This window comes from Anticarsia gemmatalis, chromosome 12 (assembly GCF_050436995.1).
Source record: "Anticarsia gemmatalis isolate Benzon Research Colony breed Stoneville strain chromosome 12, ilAntGemm2 primary, whole genome shotgun sequence".
Taxonomy (NCBI): domain Eukaryota; kingdom Metazoa; phylum Arthropoda; class Insecta; order Lepidoptera; family Erebidae; genus Anticarsia; species Anticarsia gemmatalis.
The window spans coordinates 5,310,264-5,334,496 of NC_134756.1; the positions used below are offsets into that span (position 1 = coordinate 5,310,264).

A 24,233-nucleotide genomic window follows, 5' to 3' on the forward strand; every position below is an offset into this window, starting at 1 on the left:
GAAAACTTGAATCGAGGCTCATTTTGTTTTGACAGGTGTCAGATTGCATTTGCTCGTATCAATAGTTCATGGCGCCACATCATGCAAGGTTTAAACTTAATAATACTGTATTATGTAGTTTAACTTAAACAGTCACTTCTAGCAATATTTATAACACGTTTTTACTAGGTCAAGGAGTAGCAATAACTAAAAAAACTAAGTATCTAACTAACTTTTCTTTTTCCTGCCTTTATCCCACGACAATTGGGTGGTCTTTATAACATGTTCTCTTACTAAAAACTTACTGTTAAGGGATTTGGCTGATGTTTTTACAAATGGCCGCCTGCCTGACGTTAACCCTAACTAACGTAACAAAGTAATATTACTGAAGCGGGTTGGGGTGTCCCACTGCGATTTAGCAATAATGCTTATAAAATCTAATTGGCAAAACAAAGTTGCACCAACATTCACTATTTACACTTTATTATTTCCGTGCAATAAAACTTGTACATAAAACCTTCGACAACGGTAGCCACAAACCGTGCTAGTTGCTGAACAAGCCCCGGCAATAATCCCTTTATTATCTCATACTGTTATTTCGCAACATCAACTTTACTACGATAAGTTTCGCCATTTAATTAACGACGACTAGACTGTAAAACTTAATGCCTATTGTTTATTTCATCTCCCTTGAGCTCTTTATTACTGCTTTACTATCGGATAAGGGTTCATTGACCTGTTTAAAAGGTTAGAATGTCGGGTGTTTGTATTAGCGCTAATTAAATTGTGGTAATCCGTCGCACTAAGTAAACTGCTTAAAAGAAATTACTTATTTCATAAGGCATTATCATCACTACTTTAAACACAAAACTAAAAACTGTAATTACATAAATAGCGTTTAGTTTGATACTTAACTAGTAGCTATGAGATTTATTTAACCGACAACTCAACGATTAAACCACCTACAGTATAATCTACTGCTACTATCGATAAAGTCTAATAATTCATAAACGAATTTAAGTAATTGACGTGGTTTCGATACTAAATACCGCTTCAACTGTCAACTGGTTTCATTCATAATATTCATTGAATGACCTCACGAAGTAATAGTCGTAAGAAAATTACGTTAACACCTTAGCATACTTATCGACAGGCCGTATTTTAGACTTAAAGATTGACAGATATTTTATATGGCGCCAAAGTAAGTACCTTAGTGCGTCAAAACCCACGTAATGTGCTAAATATTGCGTTTAAATATTCAATGAAGTAGCCCAGTAGGTATGTAACTGACACGTTGTTACCCCATTAAACTAACAAACGACGTCTTGGCTCACACTCGCCGAGTACTTCATACTGCACCTGTATGTAGTGTCGCCATTTCCTGATATTATTGAGAGACATACAACGGGAAATCTTTATGAGGATGGAAATGCTCGAAGTTTCTATCACTGGCAAATGATCAGTCAAGGAAAGCAGTGGTTTTTAAGAAGAAATCGACAATAATTTCGTGCTTTGTAAGGCTTGGTTCTCTGAACTCCTCGTATATATTTACCTTTTATATATTTTGGGCAATAACAGAACGAAAATGCATTTCCAGCAGTGATTTTTACGGACACGGGAAACAACTGTTGAATAAATCAAACTTTAGAGGCTAGTCAGCTCTCCTTAAGGTAGTCAAATATTTTTGGTCTTGGTTGCATAATGTGGAAGCCCTACCTGACATGCATTGCAGTGCTCCGTCCTACGACTCAATTATTTAGACAATTAACTTCGTGAGCTCGAGACAGGTGTGTGAAGTGTCCCTAAACATGTCTGAACGGACGCTCGGATCCTCTCCATTAAACTATTTACTGTCTTTAATTACTGTAGTTTGGGCCGCTACTCCACGACGAGCGGTTCGTGTTGTAGAATAATTTACTACAATATTGCTAACATTTTAGGAAAAACTTGTAACTATTCTGACTATAACATTACCTAGACATTTGAATAATACAATCTGAGAAATGTGCAATGCTTGTAATGTGGCTATATTTTTCATGAACTAGGCTTTTGTATATAAATCATTGAGTTCTTTTCCAAATTTTATATTTTTCGTTGAGCAACTGCTATCTACAGGTAAAGTTTAGGCCACTAAAATAAAGTTATTGTCTAAGTTTGCATAGAAGTGGGAAGACATACAGTTTGAAAATAAACTTATGTCAAAGTAGTAGTGTGTAGTAGTGTAGACTAAGTAGTATTCGTATTTGAAAAGTGACTGGCCTTACATTGCGGGTGCTCCAATAAAGAAACGATGTGGACCAGCTGCCGTCAAAAGGATCTGTAATTATGTAATTAGTCGGTTGGCCCTTTTGATTACTTGAAACACTTTTGTAATATTAGCTACTGTTTGTTTCTGCCGCTTCTACCAAGAATCACAAACATTTTGGACACATATCATAAAAATGAACTCTTAATCTACGTTTTTAAAGTAAAATGAATGAAATCGTGTCTCGCAGTCTTTAACTCAGTGACGTAACGTAACAGTATTTCACATACATGAATGAAACTTCAGTATTTATGGTGATAAAAGAACATTTTACAAGTGGGTCGTCGTTTTACATATTCAAGGTATATTTCGAAACCTGTGGGTACTAACATCCTACAACGTGGGTGCAGTTTCGCCACGTCCTGCGCCCGCGCCGGTTTAATATTCAATACGCAAATACTGTGTTATGATTGTCACTGCAATATGGCCGACATCTGGCTGAGAACTGAAGTGAATAATTAAAAAATATTAATTAATGTTATTGTTCATTATAGGACATAATGAGATATATGAATTTGCGTGAAAAGAAGAAGCATGACTAGAAATAAAAGGTTAATCCTTAACAAAAATGAACCTTTTGTCTCGTTACAATACATAATAAACTCACATTTCATGAATCCCAGACATCTCATCTTCTTATAAATACAATGCAAGGTTGTATATTTACATAATAGCATTGTGATATATTGCAAGCCCTTCAAGAACCCTAACAAGAGCTGGCAAGGTATGTTCTAATATGTCCCATCTTTCTTCACTTCATAGCTGCAAGACTGCACATAACCACGCTCATCTTCAAACACCCCTCTATTAGGATATTAATCAATATCATAAATTACCATACGTTGGCTAGCCTACCTCGATGCTCAATATAAATTCCTCTTGGCAGTCTTGGCTATTGCATACCGGCGCAAGATGCATACGACCCCATAATACGGTCACAATACATGCGAAATGCTTGTGAAAACTATGCGTAGTTTATGCTGCAAATTGTTAGCATTTCTCCGCACTGAGTTATAGGGGCGAGTGTAACGCATGTATCTAGTACATGCTATGTAGGTAGATACTAAACTCTCGTATGTATTGTTGCTAAATCAATGGTACAAAAATGTTTTGCAATGGTTTGTCAAAGCTTTGTGGGTTTTCTTTAAATCTAGGGAGTCAATTTATAGGAAAATCACCAAAGCTGAATAAGCAATTGCCCATAAAGTAAAAAATCTTCAATAATGCTAAAAAATACAAATGAGTACTTATTTACTAATTACGACAAGAACAGCTGTGGGCAAATAATACTAAATATTCAGTCGCTAACATAAAAGATTTGTATGTCCTTATCGTGAACAACTAACGAACACAACCCATGCCTTGATAAGTAGGCTAACTAAGTTATTAATATTAATTAACATTCTGATAACAAAGACCCCATATCGTAAAACAGTAAAAACCAGTAAATAATATGTATTATTTTGGATTAAACGTTGGTTTAAAATACTTTGAAACAAAATCAAAATCAAAGTTAACATGAAATGAATTCTATTGTAGCAATAAAAGCGGTTTGGTGTAAAAGCTCCTGATTGGGTGTCAATTTAACTCGCGTGTATCTTGGCAATATCTAACAAAGTTTTTTGATTAAACTTGTTAAAGTACATGTATATTTGACAGGCTTTATGGATGTTTGAAATATAGACAAGTTTGACGTGAGATATTAATGGTAAATATGTTTCTGTATAATTAATTAATGCCTCATTTAGTTACAAAAGTGAAACTAAATTTTGGGCAGAAACATCAGTAAGTTGGTTTAATGTATACTATACAACACTCACCCTCAAATGCTGAGTCTAACCATCCGAAGTAAACACAATATCATGACGAAACTGTCCGGGAATAATCTTTAAAGCCACTTCAATCTCAATCGGGAGATAAAGCCTAATCTTAATTTTTATGCGTCTTATTAAAGTAAGTTTGCTCATAACTGCAACGGCGTGAGTCACGCTTGCTACAAGTTTGGCGATTCACGCGGATTAACGTTGGACGTGGGGCCGAAGCTTGGCCAAAGTTCCGCCTCATCTCGCCAGGGAGCGTCCTACAAATCACTGTGTCTTGTGTAAGTAAATATTACTTCAGATAACTTGCACGTACTGATTTATTAGGATGATTTGTGGTCCAACAATATGGCGCACAAAGTTCATTGCCCTTCAATGCATCCTTTTTATTTGAAAATAATTAAAAAAAATATTTGAATCGAAATTATAACTCTTGTCAAACCTTGAATATCAATCTTTAAAAAATATCAGGAAGCTTAAAATAAAATTCGTTTTTACAAAGAGAAGAATGGAAGAAGAACAAATGTAGAGCAAAATTGTATCAACGGAATATCCATTCATGGAGTCCGTTTAAATCGTAAAAAAAATATCTCGGTGCACGTTTCCCAAGTTCGAACACATAATTTAATGTAGCGACGAAACGAACCTTGGCAAAAACGGTTTCAGTCCACCGAGGCCAGCTCGGAAAAGTTTTAATGGAGTGCAGGGCAATAAACTTGTGCCATTCTACTACTTATAGACCTCATCAAGTATTTAATGGGATATAATTTCGCAATTAAAAGACCGACGGCATTATTTATTTGTATTTACTTATTACGATTTGTTCTGGATAACATGTGAACTTAGTACTTTTAGTATTAATTAAGTTAATGTGTTATTATTGTATGTATAATTACTAAACACGCAAATAGGATAAAGGTTTTAAGCGTTTAAGTAATATTTCAAGCAACTTTCGTGCTCATGCTAAGTGTGTTAAACCTTGTTATAATTGAGTAAATGCAGTGGGCAAATGGATATATTCGAGACACGATTTACCCTTGTGTGTACTCAATCAAAACGTAAGCAAAAACTGGTAACGTATGTATGTACATTTCTTAGTACCGTAGAAAGATGAGTGGCAAAAACGAAGAGGAATAATGAACTGATTTACAGATATTACGTGCGGTTGTCTTGCGTATCAAACATGCATGGATATAATAGAAACGAATGATGTGAAGTCAACGTAATAATTGCATTCATTATCATCTACCCATGTTGTATTCTATGTATAAGTTATGAAACATTCATTTATGTAAGTAAAATCCAGTTAAAGGTTATATGAAAACTAGCGGACCCGACAGACGTTGTCCTGTCTACGCGTCTTTAATTTTAAAATTTTAAACTTTTTTTAACAATCTCAACCATTCTCAGATCCCCTTGAACACACACAATGAATTTCATCAAAATCTGTCCAGTCGTTTAAGAGAAGTTCAGTGACATACACACTTACAGAAGAATTATATATATAAAGATAAACTTTGGCATATTGCATTTACTTTTTCGATAGTGGTTTAAGATTCACACAATACATCTAAAAAGTTTCTCGTGTGCAGAATTGTATAAAGAAACTGCTAATCAAAAAATATTACTATAGTTGAGATTTTTATCTATTGTCGTTATAAAATCATCGGAATAAATAAACAAAAATTAAGCTTATCGTTTACAATCGGCATTAATAGGAAAGAAAAATCACGAGCCCGGCCCAGAAGGCAGAAAGGAAAAAAATCATGAATGCTGTTGAAGTTATTGTTGAAAAAAAAAACAAAATTTATATGTTTCGGTTCAGTAATGTACCATTTACGATAGACCTTATTGTGTTTAGTTTTACGTCTGATTTTATTTACTGTAGGGTAAAATCATTTATAAAGATTCGTGTTATAGTCTTGGGTTAGCTGTATTTTACGCCAAAGAAATATACTGTTGGATACCAGAAATGGGCAACAAGGGAAACATAATAATGTGGGTTAAGCTATCGTAATAGCTGGCTTTGGTTCTTTCCTGTAAGTACATAATATAATATGTATTGTACCACGTGTAGCCTTCTTGTTAAATAAATGAAATATGGAGGGATCGAAAAGAGAAAGCCATGACAAATTGTCAAAGCTGAAAGATGCATAATTTACTTATAACGAATAATTAAATAGAAGTGCGAACTAAGTCTCGTATTAAAAGTGATAGAAACATACAAATACTATTAAAACTTGAAAATGGATTCGCCCGTATGAAGGTATTAAAAAGCACTATAAATGTCTATAGAATTAGAAATACGAAACGTAAAAATAAATTGCGGAAACCTCACGCCTAATCATTGCATTATAATACTTATTAAAACTATTAAATGTTATCGAGGTCCTCACGTAAAAGTTTAGTATATTACTTTATTTACATTTGTGAAATGTACTGAACAACGTTAGCGTTATCTCATCTTGTCTTGGTTCTCGCGAGAGAACTCTTAGTAGGTACTTACTGTCTTGTGTAATCAAACAGTTTGTCAATACCATCTCTAATACGTTTCTATATTATCTTTATTCGACGCTTAAGTTTCTAGTATAAAGCTAAGAGAAAACTTAGCAACGGTTTGTCTAAGGCTTTTGATTGCTGCTGCTACCAAGGCGTTCTTATCCGACTTCGAAAACAGAGGTTCTCAATGTGACGCGTTTTTTATGCTTATTCTCCAATTATTATCTTTTTTTTGTTAAATTATTTTGCTTTCTACAAATATATGCTTCATAAATACTAGATAAGAACACCTTTTTGTGTGACTCACATAAAGACAACAATAAACATAAGGGTATTTGCATTCTATTATTTCTATAATTATTTATGAAAGATATAAAAGTAAGCTAAATAAAATATACTCATATTTTATGTAGATAAAGTAATAATATTTGAGATAATAAACGTGCCATTTCAACACAAATAAACGCTGGTAATGTAGAAGACGTAGAAAAATAAAAGCTCAAACCTTCTGGTAGACGTTCATTTTTACCATCAATGAATATATTTGCATGTGTAAACACGCAAGATATAAGGTGTAAAATGATGTACAAAAGAATTTATGAGATACTGTTCTGCAATGAATATGTATTTAAAATAAATTATAATTTTAAAGCCTTTTTTATTATCTGATACAAATAGGAGCCTATAAAAGTACCATAAAACAATAATTACTTGAGATCTTTTGCTAACTCATTTAGGTCAAAAAGGTGTTGATTTAAAGTTATCAGATAAACTAGACTTTAAATTAAAAAGCAAATTGTACTAGGTTCGTCTTCTATTACGTGAGACTAAGATTGTTAATGGCGTACCACGAGTGTATTGCACCTCTGCCTACAATATAAGGTATAACAGGCGTGATTATAATGTTATCTATGAATCTAAAAGCACAGTAATTATTTTCTTTGAGACCATAATTTCAAATAACTTTCGACCGCCCATGCCGTTAGCCAGAATCACAAGTCTTATAAAGACAAATAAAGCAAGTTACATCATACCAGATTTAGAACCGCGGCCGCAGTTATGCGCTGTACTCGTGTGGCGAGCCTAAAATAGCAATCAATGTCAACGCACCCCAATCAGTAAGTTTACAACGATAAATTATCAAGTACTCGATAAATGAGTAAAAATCACGTTCTATTTATCCCTTATCGATTGTTTGTAATAGTTTGCTGATTGCATTCCAAATTGCAATGTCGAATTGCAGAACGTATGGACGGACGTGTGGTTTCCGCATGCGAATAGGACAACCGCTCATCAACGTAGCAATTAGTGTTGGGCATTCAATCTTGATGGTCATTATTTACTGAATTGAACATTTGTTTACAGAATAAGGTGAACGATTGTTTCAGAAAACAATTTTGTTTAAGTAGTAGCTGTACTTTCTTTGTTTTTAATTTTGGTTGTAGATAACCACCAAGACTTAAAGATAGTTATGATTCGTGAGTTCCTTAAAGCGTATAAATTTTGCTGCGTATTAAAAAATAATCTCAGTCAATGCGTAAGTTGTAATTATTTCTTATTTTTGATAGCTTTTGAAAATGATTCCTGAAGAAACTCCTTCCATTCCACATAATATCATTCCTAGCTCTCGGTCTAATTGCTTGAAGTTCACTAACCCCGCAGAACGCGGTAGCCCGGTAACAGTCTTGAAGAAATTCCATAAAAAAAATATTGAAACAATTTGCCAAACGTGGGTGGACCGCATTATGCAAGAGTGCATTGTCCGTTGTATTATCTAAATGACGTGTATTCGCGAGTGCACCGCGATCGCAGATAAGATTATAAAACAATGTTCCCTTGAACATAAATGAATACAATCTATACTTACTAATATTATAAAGCTGAAGAGTTTGTTTGTTTGTTCGAACGCGCCAATCTCAGGAACTACTTGCCCGATTTGAAAAATTCAGTGCTAGACAGCCCATTTATCGAGGAAGGCTATAGGCTATTTATCATCACGCTACGACCAATAGGATCAGAGTACCAGTAAAAATGTTAAAAAATTATGACCCATTTTCTCTTATGTCACGCAAGCGAAGTTGCGCGGGTCAGCTAGTTTATAAATAAAGTTCATTGAATTTATCGGCTGGATGATCGAGGGTATTTATACTTATGTTTGGTTAGTGAGATGTGGCTAGGTGTACTTTCTACCGGCCGTCTTCGCTGCCAATCTTGATTACGACCACCCTAAGGCAATCACTGATACGTCAATATGGTAACTTCGTTTAAACATCCAGGTGAAAAAGAGCAACATGTGAATGACAGAAGAAAATAATTTTGTAAATGTTTCAATATTGTTTTGCTAATATTAGGTCGGGGAAAAAGTCTTTTCGCATTATAGTATGTATGAACTTGTAATAAAATATTTTTTCTACACAAAAAAACTCGATACTTGGGTACCTCACGAGTTCACCGAAAGAAACCTAATGAATCGTGTACTCATTTGTGATTCTTAAAGCCAAAGAAATTTCGTTACTTTTCAATTAGTAGTTGCCAGTTGGTAATATTTGACAAAAATCAATTCATTATATTACACGCACGCTGTAACAGTTTAATTATTTTTCTTAAGCCATTAATTATGTCTTCTAAGTCGGTCGCATTACACTTCATTACCCAGTCAGCGTCGCATTGCAAAAATATAATTTATATTGTTGCGTATGTCTAGAATTTTTGCCGCACTATTATTAATGATAAGTGCAGCTCTTGTTATAACGTAAGGAGAACCGTGATTGCTCAGTAAATAATGGCTGCCTAGCTGGCGTCCTTTCCATACATGTTGCATCCTTTAATTGCAGACTTCGCTACCCGATCCGTGGAACATAATTTATAGCGTTATTAGCTTTTTGCTTTAGTTTACTATTATGAAGAATGCTATAATGATATACATAAGTAATAGACCTAAGGTTTTCTTTTTAAGAACAACCTGATCTAGGTAATCGGCGTGTTTCTTTTACTATTTTTTTACGACAGTTAAATGCCTTTTTAGATTTATATCTTTTCTTAGACGGAGTATAAGTAATACGACTTTTAAAAGACACTATTTCTAGCTTAACTAATTATTACTTTACGGTCGATTGCATTTTAATTAAGTATAACTACTTACAATATTCTTTACGAACATAAAAAGATACCAAATATTATTGACTTACAACGTATATTTCCACATAAAATACATTAAGCAAACAAAGTAGTGAGTACCCATTCTTACAATCAATATACGTTCTCAATAGGCCGTAGAAACAATCCTATTGAAAAATAGAGCGAATAAACAATAATAATACACCTATGATAAGTAATAATAGTTTATTAAAGCCTTCATTAAACGCACCCGGACACAAACTACAAAGTACATGCAGTTCTGCACTAAATAACTGAAGATGCTATGAAAGACGTATTTACTCTCAATTACTTATAAGACATAAAAACAGCTGATCAACCATCCGTTAAGAGATACGAATCAATCACGCAGTCACGAGCCGAAGATATATTGAATAATACGACAAGTATTGAATAAATACGAATAAATATCGATGTTTTATGATTGTAACCCGTTTACGCAGTTATGAATTCAGATTGTATTATTGGGCTTATTACGTACGCTTTCTGATCTCCTTCTATGTTTGTATAAATGTTTAATTGTGAATTTAGAGAAGTTGGAGAAATGAAAGATATGTTAACTTTCTTATTAAAACCAACTATATCACGTGGAAGAATTTAAACGCGCCTATCCTAATGGGCACCGAAAAGCTAGTAAACATTTTGAATGAACATTATAATAACACGTACGACAACTTAGTTATAGACTTCTTCCGCTTGAATGTGATATGTGTCCGTTTACTACATGTCCAAAGACCAAATCAATATCTCATGAGTAATAACACTGGGATCAATGACACAAATTAATATCGATTAACATCATCGATATGAACATTAGACAAGACAGGCTGTCAATGTTGTCCTACTAAAGGCGAACGGCAGGTTTATATGAAGAATTCGTACAGCTTATAAAATGTCATGTTTAGGTTTACTTTTTGTTTTAATTGGTAGCTAATATGATAGGCAAGCTTATTTTAAAATTCTTATATTTTTAAAAGTTGGGAGGTAAAAGTTATGTCCATTTTTAGAAGCCCCGATAGTTCGCTAAATTGCTCAGATGCTGTCAAAACCATAATTCAAAACAACAGCAAATTGGCGGATGCGTAGACGTCAGACGAAAAGTGACGTCTTATGAGATTTTCTTTTTCTTTAGTTGTCAACAAATATAAGCCATGGACCAAAAATTATTATTTAAATAAACAAATACTTTCTAATTAATCCGGACTTCTAAAAATAATACTCCCAAATAAAAATAAGTGACTTAGTCCCCTTAATAAGTGGTACAAATTCTGTTACGAAACAACACAAACTTTAAACTGTACGAAATCTGCCGATCTCCTTTAAACTAATGGCTTTCTGACCAGGATGCGACCAATTTACTATTTGTTGACTTCGTTCGGAGCCCTTTATTCTTTCCTTCATTCGATTCAGATGTCAAAGACGAAGAAAGATCTGACTATAGGATTATAGTACAAGAAATAGACAGCAGTATTCACCTGTTTAGAAGCGCAACAGAAAGGTGAATAAAGGTTAGATCAGATTATTATTAAACAGTCTGGAATAAAGGATAATATTTTAAAACAAAAGTACCGCAAGTCTCGAAGGGGAGATTGAAACTTCGCTTGAAAGAGCGTAAGATATTCAATATGCTGGAAAAATCCTTATTTCACGGTAAAACAGTTCGTAGGACTTTTAGATTCGCCAATCTTAGCTCGCGAACAAAATTTATTGCCGTTTAGAAAACACAAGCCGTATGTTAGTTAAAACCTTGAACTCTTCATATTTACAGAATTTTATGAGGTTATAAACGCAGTAAATAATAACGTCTACATTAAACATGTTGACTTCTCAACAAATGCGCAAAGAAAACATGTTTTCATTTATTCCATTTCAAAGAAAATATAAAACGTTAACAAAAGAAACAGTTGCTTGCCAACTCGTCTGGCAAACAACGTAGGTACAACTAAAGAGAATAATTGCAAAGACTCAATTAAAGAGGACTTATTTAATATTCAAAATACACACGCATTTACAACAAGCTCCTTGTAGGGCAGACAGTCGAGACAACTTCTTTATGCTAATATTGTATTTATGTTGCATTTGTAGTATTCTTTAAACGCGGAGGCGCTGAACGTAGTGGGCTTCATATCAAGGACATGTAATTATATCATGATTCTTTTCTATAAATAGAAGGCCTGTCTCCAGCCCCAAATAAGCTTTTAGCGACTTTAGTGGTCAGGGAGTTGTGGTGCCCATAATAGGTAAGACGTAAATCTACCATGAGCTGTTTCTCCAACTACTTACATACTTACTTTAAACTTATTCATTTGTTTCTAAGAAACTTTATGGGCCATTAAGAAACGAATGTGAATAAATTTAGGTTCAGAATAAAACGTTCCAGAATATTCTTTATCAGTTATTTAGCTTCATGCAAACTGAATGGCATAATGCAAATTCCGCATCACACACGCCCGCTTCATGTTACGTCTAAACACAATTCTAACCAATACAGTTGCCGGGCACGAGTAAGTAACCTAATTCCGTCAATTGACACTTACTACACAAGATTGAGAATGATCTGGATGACAACTAGTGCGTCAAGTAAGTGCTTGAATGTTTAGCTGTGACACTGAGAACACTTTGTATTTGCCAATTTGGGGTACTGCTGTAAAGCAGAATCAGCGATTTTAGAATCCATCTTTTAACAATAACAGCAAGCACATTCAGTCAACAAATTTTGTTGCTTCCTAACAATTAGAGTTAGATAACTAAAACATATACAAGCCTTTAAGATTAGATTACCTTCTGATCGTCTAATCATTGAGGCGGAATCGCTTGCAAAAGCTTCTCAATAAAATTACGAAACCAAAACGAACACTTTCAAACATTATCAAATTAATAGAGATCGTAAAGTTTATCGTAAGCGTCGTTGCGTCTCGGCAACAGCCGAATGCAATTGAGGCTAATAAAAATTCAATTCTCGTAATATGTCCCGGCTCTATTTACTACCTTTAATGCCGCTGCACCGATGCATACGATGAATATCTAATGTCCTTTGTGATTGGTCGTCGTTTTGTGCAAACTTGAATCTGTCTGGCTTGTGGCCGCGTGCAAAAGTCCGTGTATGAGCAGAATTAATTAATTTGACAAAAGTGCTGGAGGCAATTGTTGTTGTTCTTTGACCTTTTGTCAAATGCTTTCGAATAAGGTATTGTAAACATTTGGCGACGTCTGAAACACAAGCCGCAATTGTGCTTTTTTATTGCCGGCTTCAGTTAGCAAGCGACTTTGAATTTTTACGATTCAATTAAATATCACTTAAAATTGACGTCAAAACTATTAATTGAATAAAAGTATAACTGGCTCACTAAATTAAAATAAAAAACAAACCTGTATACAAAATGGCGTCGCCTGACAGGCCGGTGTCGGCTGGACGCGCTGTCCAGTGACGAGGACCACGCCTCGGACCTCGACAGAGCCATGTTCCTCGCTTCTGTCGTCCTCGCACTTTCCAACAGGATCGCCGTGTACTTCGTTATTAACATGCTGTGTCACTGCACCTTCCTTCTAATTACACACACTCGACACTGTGTCCATTTGCACTATCACTTTGAATGGACTATTTTCACGTGAAGCTGAGAATTAGAATTTGGAAATACGGAATACATTTTGGATCGTCGTCGTCAAATAGTTCGATCTAAGCACGTTGCCAGCTTTCTTTAGCAAAAAATCAAATAATATAAAATTCTGCGGTATAAAAGTAATTTTATGTGTAGCAAGCAACATCGGAAAGCAACAAGTGAACAGTCCGGCCCGACATCCGTACCGTCACGGTGTACTGACCACCAACCATCACACGTTATTATCCCTCTGACTAAACAACGGGATATTGTGAATTATGCGTGACACCCACGCGTAAAAGTCGGTAATAAGAACGGGTTTCAAAGGAAAAATATATCGTACAGAGAATTCCAAATACTAAAGTATCGCGATATAAATCCACCTTCAATATTCTTTTGAATCGTTTTTACTGGAACCACAACAGCGATTCTTCATCCGCAACTAGGAATAACCTTTATAAATTTATGTTACTCAAATTCTGTTGGATAAGAAATCCACGCGTGTGCTATACAGCGACGTGGTCTTTAAAAGTAAGCAATCTAGTTCACAAACATTAAGGGAAGTGTACAACGTGTTTGTCAAAATATTTAAACCAAACTACATGCACCGGAACAGGCGGAATACTTCTAATATTAGTCACACGACTACCTGCAAGGGAATCGCTTTAGTTTACAAATCCACGAGCAATTTGAAATACCAGTACAAGCTATAAGGCAATCACCATAATCATTAAAATTGCTAACAGATCCTTCATAATAGGTTGGTTAATAGGTGTTTCCTGAGGAACTCTAGCCGAGTTGGGAGAGGAAGGAACACGGCAAGGTATCTTTTTGCAGCTTAGTCGGTAATGTTCGACTGATTATAATTAATGTGAATATTGGATATGTGTATGAGTTTAATAACACGTCGTTTTCTTGCATAGCTGAAGGCAAGCAGTAAGATAATCAGGTAATTAATGTATGATCATAATTTATCGTTAATTGGTTTAAGTCTACTACTCAGCTGTCCGCCAGCAATGTTTTTCTCCTTCCAATACATGTATGCTGGTTTCCTTATCTGGGATATAATCGTTTGCTATTTGCCTATACATATTTTATCCACGTAATGTACCTACACGCTTTTGCAATAATCAATAATATTAGGGATACATAAAAACAAGCAAATTAATTTGCTTCAATTCCATCAATCAATAAACGGTCTCAATTACGATAACGGTAATAAAATGTTTAGGAAATTACACCGAAATGTTGAAACTGGTTGTGTGAACCAAGTGGGTGAAGGATAACAAAACAACACTAGGTTTAATATTTCAAGTAAAACGCGTTTTTGTACAATCAAGTTATCAACAAAAGAACTTGCAGGTGTAGGTTTAGTCTAGTTTTCTGTTCCGTAGGTACAGATTACAACATCTTAGAACACAGACTATGTACTTTAAACTGGAAAGCTAACGTTTTAACTTGAGGAAATCAAAATACTTAGTTTCTTATAAATTCTATATCCAGGTTGTTTACGAGCTTTGTCAAACCACCTGGATCCAAGCTTCAGAAACTACGAAACTGAAAAAGAATAGGTGTATAAATAAAACCTATCCCTAAACTGAACTAAAACCGAGAGTAGCCAAGTAAAGGTACTAAGTTGTAACTGTAATTTTCTAACAACAAACAGCAAATGCGTTTCCAATAAAAAATATCGGCATCGAGTAACCGCAAACCACAAACCGAGTGCGGACGCTAGTATTAATCAGGAAGCAAGCCTGAAGGCGAAGAATGCACCAAGACTGCCGGCAATTGTTTAAAGGGATACGACAATTACTAAACGAAACGGCTAATGTCATTGAACTGGTAACGTGTTCGATGTAACGCAAATCTATACTAATCTATATCTATACTAATATTATAAAGCTGAAGAATTTGTTTGTTTGTTTGATTGTTTGTTTGTTTGTTTGTTTGAACGCGCTAATCCCAGGAACTACTGGTCCGATTTGAAAAATTCTTTCAGTGTTAGATAGTCCATTTGTCGAGGAAGGCTATAGGCTATATATCATCACGCTACGACTAATAGAAGCAGAGTAGCAGCAAAAAATGTTACAAAAACGGGGAAAATTTTGACCCATTCTCTCTTATGTTACGCAAGCGAAGTTGCGCGGGTCAGCTAGTAACTTGTATATTTACATCGATAGTACATTTCAGTTCAAGGATTAGTTATCAACATTCGTGTTTATGTTAACGTAATTCGGTTATTGGAAATACTAGTACGCCTCTGTTAGTACAACAAATAGTTTTGAGCGTTGAAAACTGGTTTGGATTACACAGTAGTTGAATAAATAATAAATATTTAGATATTATTCTGGTTCTTATTTTAGTCTTATTTGTGATTTTTGTTCTTATGCTGATCACTGTTCATAATGATAATGTAATGAGTCTTCATATTGTTAGGATTAAGTTCGTAAAAAAGAAGTCTTCAATAGGATTTGAACTACAGTGTTGCAGTCTAGTGTTTAATTAGGGAGTGAAATCCAAAATATAATAAAATAACTTGATTTCCCTCCTAATCGTAGGACAAACGATTAAAATAGTTCTATGATACGGCATAATTTGCTCACAACCCTAACATATATAATTACGCCCCCAACTATCCTAGAAACTGCATTTCACATAGGTAATGACTGCCATAAATATCCTTCATGGTGCGTTAGTCGGTCCGACATGGTCCGTTGTTAGGGAGTTTATCTAAAAGATCTGCGACAGATAATTGCAGTATAGCCTACATTAAGGCTTATAAAGAAACTTATCGCCGATCACAGACTGTTATCGAGTTGCCCTTGCTATAAGTACATAGTTTAATGTTATTTGTAATGCTGTTTTGGTCGAATAGATAAGAAAATTCGTTGTATAATTATTGAGTATGGTCAGTTGAGTTCCAATGAAAATTGTGATTCAGATTGTACTTTCAAGGTTTCCGCGGATTGCTATTTGATTTTGGTCTTGTTTGATACCCACCTGAATGATCAAAGCTGAAGCATATTCTGGTTTGTAATCATTATTTTCAATGAGATGCAATAAACAACATTTAAATTGAAGAGCTTCACATCTATCGAGAACAACAAAACAACATTATACCAACTCAACATCTGGGTTAAGAATGCAATATAATTTGCCATGAAAAATGTATTCACTTACGATGATATCGGCCCGGACATTCTTGGCCTCCCACGCGAGATACACATACGTACTATGTACATATCGATGCCAAAACCGTCCCGGTCATGACATTTCGCAAATTCCTTAACTATCGAATTCCCAGACCGTAATTGGAGTGAGTAGGCCTCAAGTTCGAGGTTACTATTAGCGCACTAAACCATATATGGACGCAGTAACTCGATACTAACTATTAGTCGGGTAAATGACATTTCAACGCTGACATTTTACGAGGTTGTATCAAATGGAATCCACATCGGTTGCAGTTTATTTCACGTATAAAGAAAACGGTTTGAATATTTCACTCACGTCGTCAAACGCCGTTGTATAAGGAAGAGTACTGCAACCGTTTTATAAACATGAGTCTGTCATTTTGCATACGATTACTTCTCGCCATACAAGTTCATAAGAAAAAATAAAAACAACTAATGTTGTAAACACTACATTAATATGTTGCTATAAGGAACAACTGACGATAATTGTGTATGATGAAACACGGGTAATATTATAAGCTTAATTGTAGTAAAATACGAGAGATAGAATTGGTTGTAAGAGCAAGTATCGATAGTATATTTACGATTTCGACAACAGACAATAACCTATTTAATAATTCAATGTTACCGGTCTTATGTTTATGCCCACAATGGACATTCAATAGAGTTATGAGAACGGAATCGAATTGTAACAAATCCTAATATCCGCTCAATTGGCCATTTAGGCTAACTTTATTGCTGCCCAAATTGATGATGCCAATTAATTGATAAATGCCATTCGTATATTGAAAGTTAGGTACGATGTCAGGAATTCCCAAATAAAAATAAATCTGATAAACAAATCGGTTGACTCAGCTCTTTCATGTTCGTTGAACATAAAAAGCTAAGCTATTGCCTATTGTCTGAATAGAAAAACGAAGTAACAATCTTAATTTATAAGCATTGTTTTCAAACCAGCTTGGATTATCACGAACACTTTTTACTCTAACATACGTGTATTCGTCTGATACATTTTAACTTCTATGAAAGTGCAAGATAAGCCATTGCACAATAAGCTTTCAAATGATGATTAATGCACAAAGTGAGCAAAATGCAACGCAAAAGAAATGACTAGGTTCAAAACAAACATTAAATGACGTTCGTTTCATATCAGATAAAGATAAAACGTCGAACATTATCATTACTGGCTGAGGGCTAAATGGGACAGTCAATAAAGAAACAGTTATAGTTCATTATGAGGGTCAGTTACACGCGCAAGAGACTGCTGATGAAATAAAGTCATTGTCACAAGAAGGTAATGGCTTCCTGGAAACTCATGTCCGTTGCATCCCGTTGCTAATTCTCAGATGTGAACGTAGGCAGATATTTGAAACTTTCAAGTACTGAATAATACAACGATGAATTATTATCGCACTAATAGCTTGCGAGGGCTTGCATTAATACGCTAGTAGGTGTCGATTAGATCATTCACTATTTGACAACAACCATTCCGAACTGATTCATGTTTCCAATAATTATAACTAATAGTTAAATTTGTTTCTGAATTGGCGTAACGAAATTCGATGGTGATGTTTGTAATAGGTCGGTGAACTTTAATTAAACAAGATAGCGCCAGTATACCTAGACACATAAAGCAATTGAGTTCTAAACTAGTCACAGTAATAGCGCACAATCACGAAATTTGCACGGTTGACACAAAACTGAACTGCATAAGAAAGGAAACACTTCGGTGTTCAAATCGGATACTGAAACGGCACTTGTGCAAAGAAACACAGAACACTTTTCACAAAAGCGAGTGTAAATATATTTGCGGTATTTTCGCAACGCGCACGCGTTTGCGTCGCTATCCAATCGACCGATCGGAAACATCGGCGCTGGCGCACTGCGTCGAGGATCGCGGCGAGCGCGCGCTCCCTGCAGGACGACCGACCGCTCGACGGGTTTAATTTGAACTTGGAACTTACATGCGGGATGCGATTTCGGACGTGTTTTTATTGGGCTTCGGTCACCGAGGCGACGGACATTAATTACTTGGAATACCACACGGAAGGTGTTTGCCCTTTAACCAAAACACACCTACAGGAGCTTAGGATTCCAGGATTAAGTTTTTGTTCGAATAAATCCTATTCAATTTCCTCTCAGTTTCTATGTTCATTCAATGCCGCGTCAAATAATTCATGCGGTTAATTGGAAAACATTCTAGCAAGTTATAGCCGCGTCGCCAACGTTTAAATAAAAAATATGCACCCATAAAGTCGGCGAACCCTTTGATATTGTCCAGAAGCATTCCTTTTCGCATCCATTTCTGCAATAAAAAGTACTGGCAGTAGCCTTAAAAGGGAAGCGATCTCAAAAAATGTTATACAACTTTCCTTTTCAAAGGGATGGGGACGCATTATGTGGAATAAAGTTATCTGGACATAGCCTTTTATGGGACGCAATCGTGAGTCGTATAGCAAAAAAGGTCAGTTGAAACGAGTTGGTCATTACATAGAATGGCTTGCTAACGTTCATATGAAAGTAAAATTTATTTACGACGGTCACAGTGTTTATTTCTACGCCAAATGTAGGCATTACTTTGAACGTGACTTTTAAAGACCTTCGCGGAAATATCAAATGCATTAATTATAGATATTGTCATTCTATACCTTGCATAAGGACAAGAATAGCAAATACAAATCAATCTAGTCGCGTATGTTGAAAAAATGATTCAAGATATACCTCAAATTCATTTGTCTTTTAAAAATATAAGCATAGTCCCAAAACAATACCAAACGAAATCCTTATTGAATACTTCTTCATTTATTTATTAGTTTTTTAGGGTCGCCTAGAATATACTGAAAAATAAAAACGTACTTGCTCGAAGTATTTGTGAAATTAATAAGAATTTTGAAGAGTGCCTTTGGGAGACAAGAGGGCTAATGAAGTTGGAGCTATGAATACATATTGGAGCATTACTCTGTCCGATGATACCACCCATTGCATAATTAATTACGACACTTAAGTTCTGCAGGCAAATTATGAAGAATTTAAAATGAGATAGATGTTCTTTGAAATTGTTTTAAGGCGTTGAAATAAAATGACTAACCCCCGGTTTCTGAGGTACATTTAGCGGTAGTTTATCTATTCAATAGCGTTTTTTGAAAATTGAGTTTTAACGCTATTGAATAGATAAACTACCGCTAAATGTACCTCAGAAACCGGAAATAAGATCATTAAAATATCTTCAGTATTTACGAGTATTTTGTAATGATTTAACAAAGCTGCGTAATGCTGGTAATGGTTGTCGTTTACTTTTATCATGTACTTATGTGAACAGTTATGAACAACAAGAGATCTCCTGATCTATTCGATGTAAATATTTTCGTTTAGCTACTGCTGATGATAGCTGCAGGCTATAACTCGGTTCATAGTTCATTGTGACCGAACTAAATGGAAAATCGACAATAACTTATTTATTTATGTACTTCAGTAAACAGTTTAATCTAAAGCAATCTAAAGTCAATTGGTGTCCGTTTCCCCAAAAAAGGTTCAGTTATATCGTTATAAAATTGTGAGTACACTTCGTTGTTAATTAATTTAGCATCGAAGGAGCCGTGAAATAGCTGGAGGGACGTAAATTGGGTGTGATGGCGCGAGACGATTCTAAAAGCCGTACTTGATGCCACTGCCGGCTTTATCTAGTTTGTAACGGTATGTCCATTCTTTTTTACCCGAATACGGAGGAATAAATCAGTTTGGTTACATTTTTAAGTAACCCTTTAACAAGCGTTATGTATGGGTAGTTTTAATATTTTTATAGTACAATTATTGCAAAAAGTAATCACTTGAATTATCATTTTGAATATGTGGATGTGGGGGAAGAATTTAGTAGAATTTCGAATCCACCTCATCATATTGGGGCTGTTTTCACAATTACTTAAAATAAATTCTATAAATTCTTAAAACACGAATGATCGCCTTCCTTACCTTTTTTTTTTCGTCAGGAAAATGCATTACTGCATGTCCCGCTCCAGGGAGGTAGCGGGGGTCTGTCGGGCTCTCCCGCCAGCTAATCGCCTTCCTTACCTAGTCATTACTGAGGTCATTGTATCCATACGAGTATATCTTATCCCTATAAAGTCAATAGATAGCACCCTCAAACTATACATAGTACACTATATTAACCTCTAGACATAAACATATCAGTACCAGCATTACTGCGAACTGACATCAACACGTGGGAGAAGGTACGCAGAACTGGTGCAATTAACGCTTTATAAATAAACATTCGACATGAACTTAGCACCGGCAGATTGAGAGCCTAATGAAATGTGGGACGACAAAGTTAGAATAAGATTGATGAGGTGCTATGTTACTTATGCACTTGATATACTTACTTGCAATCGTTTTGTATCAACATAATATTTATATTCAATGACAAAAGAATATCGTGACTTATCGGCTACAAACTTTTTTCTTACCCTCTCGAGCTTCAAAGTAAGATAGACTATCTGGGCTTTATACTTACTCTATTAATTTTGATTTAATAAATGTAAAAATCTGTCTTTTACGCTTTCACGGTAAACTACTAAACTGATTTGATGAAATTTTGCATGAATATTGTTGCATGCCATGTTTTTGATAAAAAAGAAGCTTTTTTTTCCAAAAATCTACCTCTCAAATATTTTAAATAAGACATACAACGGGTGTCTGCTGGTGGACAAATATATTTTATTCCCCACTTTCATCTTAGGAGGTGTAACTGTTGTAACATGTCGTTACCAATAAACTGTCAGTAAGATACTTAGCATAAAATAAGAGAAAGTTCCATCCCTACTAATAATACGAAACGTATCTCCTTAAGCTATTGTACTGTAAAGGAACGTTCGAAAGCCACACCTTTATAGTTGAACGTCGAGAATTGACCGCTAAGTTATCTCAAGGATGGCGATGAGCATGAGTCAGTCAGTGTTGACATAATTACGTATTTTAATGTGAACCACTGGACATTAACTGCCGAGTGACGTGTATCTTGTAAACATGAGGATGAATGTGAACGTATGGAAAGGTAACTTTAACATGATATGTAAGACAATATTTATAGTACCTACTTGCTTTAGTTTCAGTTAAGGTTTAGAATTTCATTAATAAGTAACACAGGACACAATAATTGTAAAAATTGTGTACGCTACTCGTGTTTTCTTAAGGATAGGTAAGTCCTAAAGCTAATGTTTCTTGTTCTACTAATGTTAACTGCAAAATCCTATTTCTTCAATATCTAACGAACTAATTTTTTTCTTTTTATTTATGCTCATTTCTATGAAGGTTTGAAAGAATAATAAACATAACAGACGTAAGTTGTTTTTCACAATCATAATTCACAAGTTTATTCAGTAATATCATCTTATACACCTTTTAAAATAAACCTTTAGAGAAATGCAATAAATTTCAATGTTATCTTACTGCAAGGTATCTCAATCTTCGCCACAGGTGGTCTGGGCGCCGGCCTGACATCACGAAGGTTGACAAGGAAGCTTTTACCGCATCTCTTGCTATCTAGCACACATTAGGTCTAGGAAATGAAAGTTGTAGTTTAGGTTTAGCTATAACTTAGCTGGTATAAATGATAAGCCAACTTGTAGATGTTAATGTCACATTTGTGGGCACAAATATTTAGGTATTGCTTGCTTCGCTCACGCGTAAATTGATATGTTTTTGCTATTTTCCTAGCATTTTTTTCCTCCCTTGAAAAAAATATGACAAAGACAATACAATCAGCCGAATTCTTGGGCCGTTCTAAAGTTCTGTGCTGACCAAACACATTTGGCGATTAAAGTTAGATCAATGTTTCACGATGAGAATTGAGTCTTTTAACAACATCATTTATTAAAAAATATTTAATCCTTTTAAATGAACCAGTATCTTTTTACTCACAGCAATCATAACTCTTTCTTCAAAAGTTATAACGTGTTCATATTTTATCAAATGCGTTATGTTTTATTATGTTAATATAATATTATTCGTTCACAATAACATCCTACACTCCAATAACTCAAATAGACATGTAAAGCAGCATTCCTTCTTCCTTACCCTTTCACGTAATACGTAACAATGACCACGAGATGGGCATTAGAAATCAAACAAAAAAACTTATGGCCTTCAGAAATATGTTGGTGATTCATCGCAGTCGTGAACTTTTATGGGCAATGGCAGGTGTCTCAATTTAAAATAGTCGTTATATCTTATTTATTTGATATTGTAAAACTATCAACAGATCATTCAGGTGATACTTTTTTAATTTGGAGTAAAGAACCAGTTGATACTTTTTCTGCGTAGTGGTAAGACAAGAGGTTAGGTTTGATTTTTATGAATTAGTTCAAGCACAGGAAGCGGTTCTAATTATGTCAATCATAAAATCGAACTAATTGATACCTTTGATGTGTGTCAAAACATGTTAGACAGGTTTTTACTATTTTATGACTTTATCTGATTCTCATATCGCTGATAGATGTGAGATTCGTAAGCACGTACAAACATTTACTAATCAATATTATGAAAATAAGAGAATAACTAAAATATTATTTGGAATCAGATACAAAAAATTTGCTTTTCTCTGTAATTTCACTGAACCTTACAATTAATTTTTAACTCGAGTCAAAACTAATTAGCTCTTAAGTTTCCTTCTATGCGGTTTTAAATCTAAAGCTTTGTGAAAAGCAGGAACGTAAAATCTTTGAGTGTAAAATAAGAATGCAATGGTACTATTAAACTATAGAAATGACGTAAAACGAATATCATTGAACTCTATGTAACCGCTCTTTCAGTACAAATTGGTAGTTAAACTTCGTACTCGTTGCTCTTACCATCTTACTCTTAAGATAGAATAATATTTTCGACTTGTAATAGCAATCTAGGCCTGCTATTCAATATTTCTGCTTCACAAGCTTTTTATAATATCACAACAGTATGTAACAATGTGTATAACAACTATCTGCCCGAAAGTGTTTTTCAACTGCACGCAATATTGTGGTAACTGTTTACTATCTTTTTCTAAGAATCCTTTTCATCACTAGTAAATACAGCATGAAAATCTGTTTAGCATGTTCCATATTGTCAATTTCATCAATCTAACCAATTTACAAACGTTATAAAGTTAGCAGCAAGTATAAGTGTTTCGACCCAGTAAGACCAGGAATCCAGGAGCTTCGAACGATTAATGATCGCAAGTCGTGATCAACCTCAGGTCAATGAGGCGGCTCATTACCATTGTAATCGGTAGTTTGTTTAACAATCGTGAAGGCTACTGGGAGAGCTGTTTACTTAGATCATGCCTTGTCCATAATAAACCACGATTGGAAGGTCTGTATTTCATAAAATATGTAATAAAACGGAAATTTATTAGGCGAAAAATCCGTCAAATCAACGCAATTTTTATTTAAATTGGTTAGTTAATTAAAATAAGTCCGTTGTATAGTTTTTAGTAATTTTATAACACCTATCACATACTTTCCACGACTAGATATATTACACAGGAAAGGTAGAAATTGTAAGAACAAAAAAAAATACGAAATTTCATGGCATTCGGAAAAAATACCTCAAGATGCAGTAAGCGAGAAAAATTTAATCATTGACAAGTAAACTTGTTAAATGAGAGACAAGCACCGTAATTTTAACTTCACCATGCGAGACCACACGTGAAACC

At 34.7% G+C, this 24,233-nt stretch overlaps 2 protein-coding genes across 3 annotated transcripts in view; both read right to left on the reverse strand.

Annotated features, from left to right (window-relative positions):
* The window catches only part of spri (Src homology 2 domain-containing protein sprint), a 223,868-nt gene that overhangs the window by 132,336 nt on the left and 67,299 nt on the right, over positions 1 to 24,233 (reverse strand). Inside the window, exons 1-2 of one of the 2 annotated variants that reach the window (XM_076121059.1) lie at positions 18,170 to 18,436; positions 13,129 to 13,373 (exon numbers count right to left, since the gene is read on the reverse strand). The exons of the other annotated variant lie outside the window; for it this stretch is intronic. Coding sequence (XP_075977174.1) covers positions 13,129 to 13,283 — 155 coding nt within the window. The 5' untranslated portion in view covers positions 13,284 to 13,373; positions 18,170 to 18,436. Of the gene's footprint in view, positions 1 to 13,128; positions 13,374 to 18,169; positions 18,437 to 24,233 lie in introns of those variants that run through there. 2 annotated transcript variants of the gene reach the window in all.
* The window catches only part of LOC142977280 (uncharacterized), a 225,369-nt gene that overhangs the window by 117,275 nt on the left and 83,861 nt on the right, over positions 1 to 24,233 (reverse strand). The gene's annotated exons all lie outside the window — the stretch shown is intronic.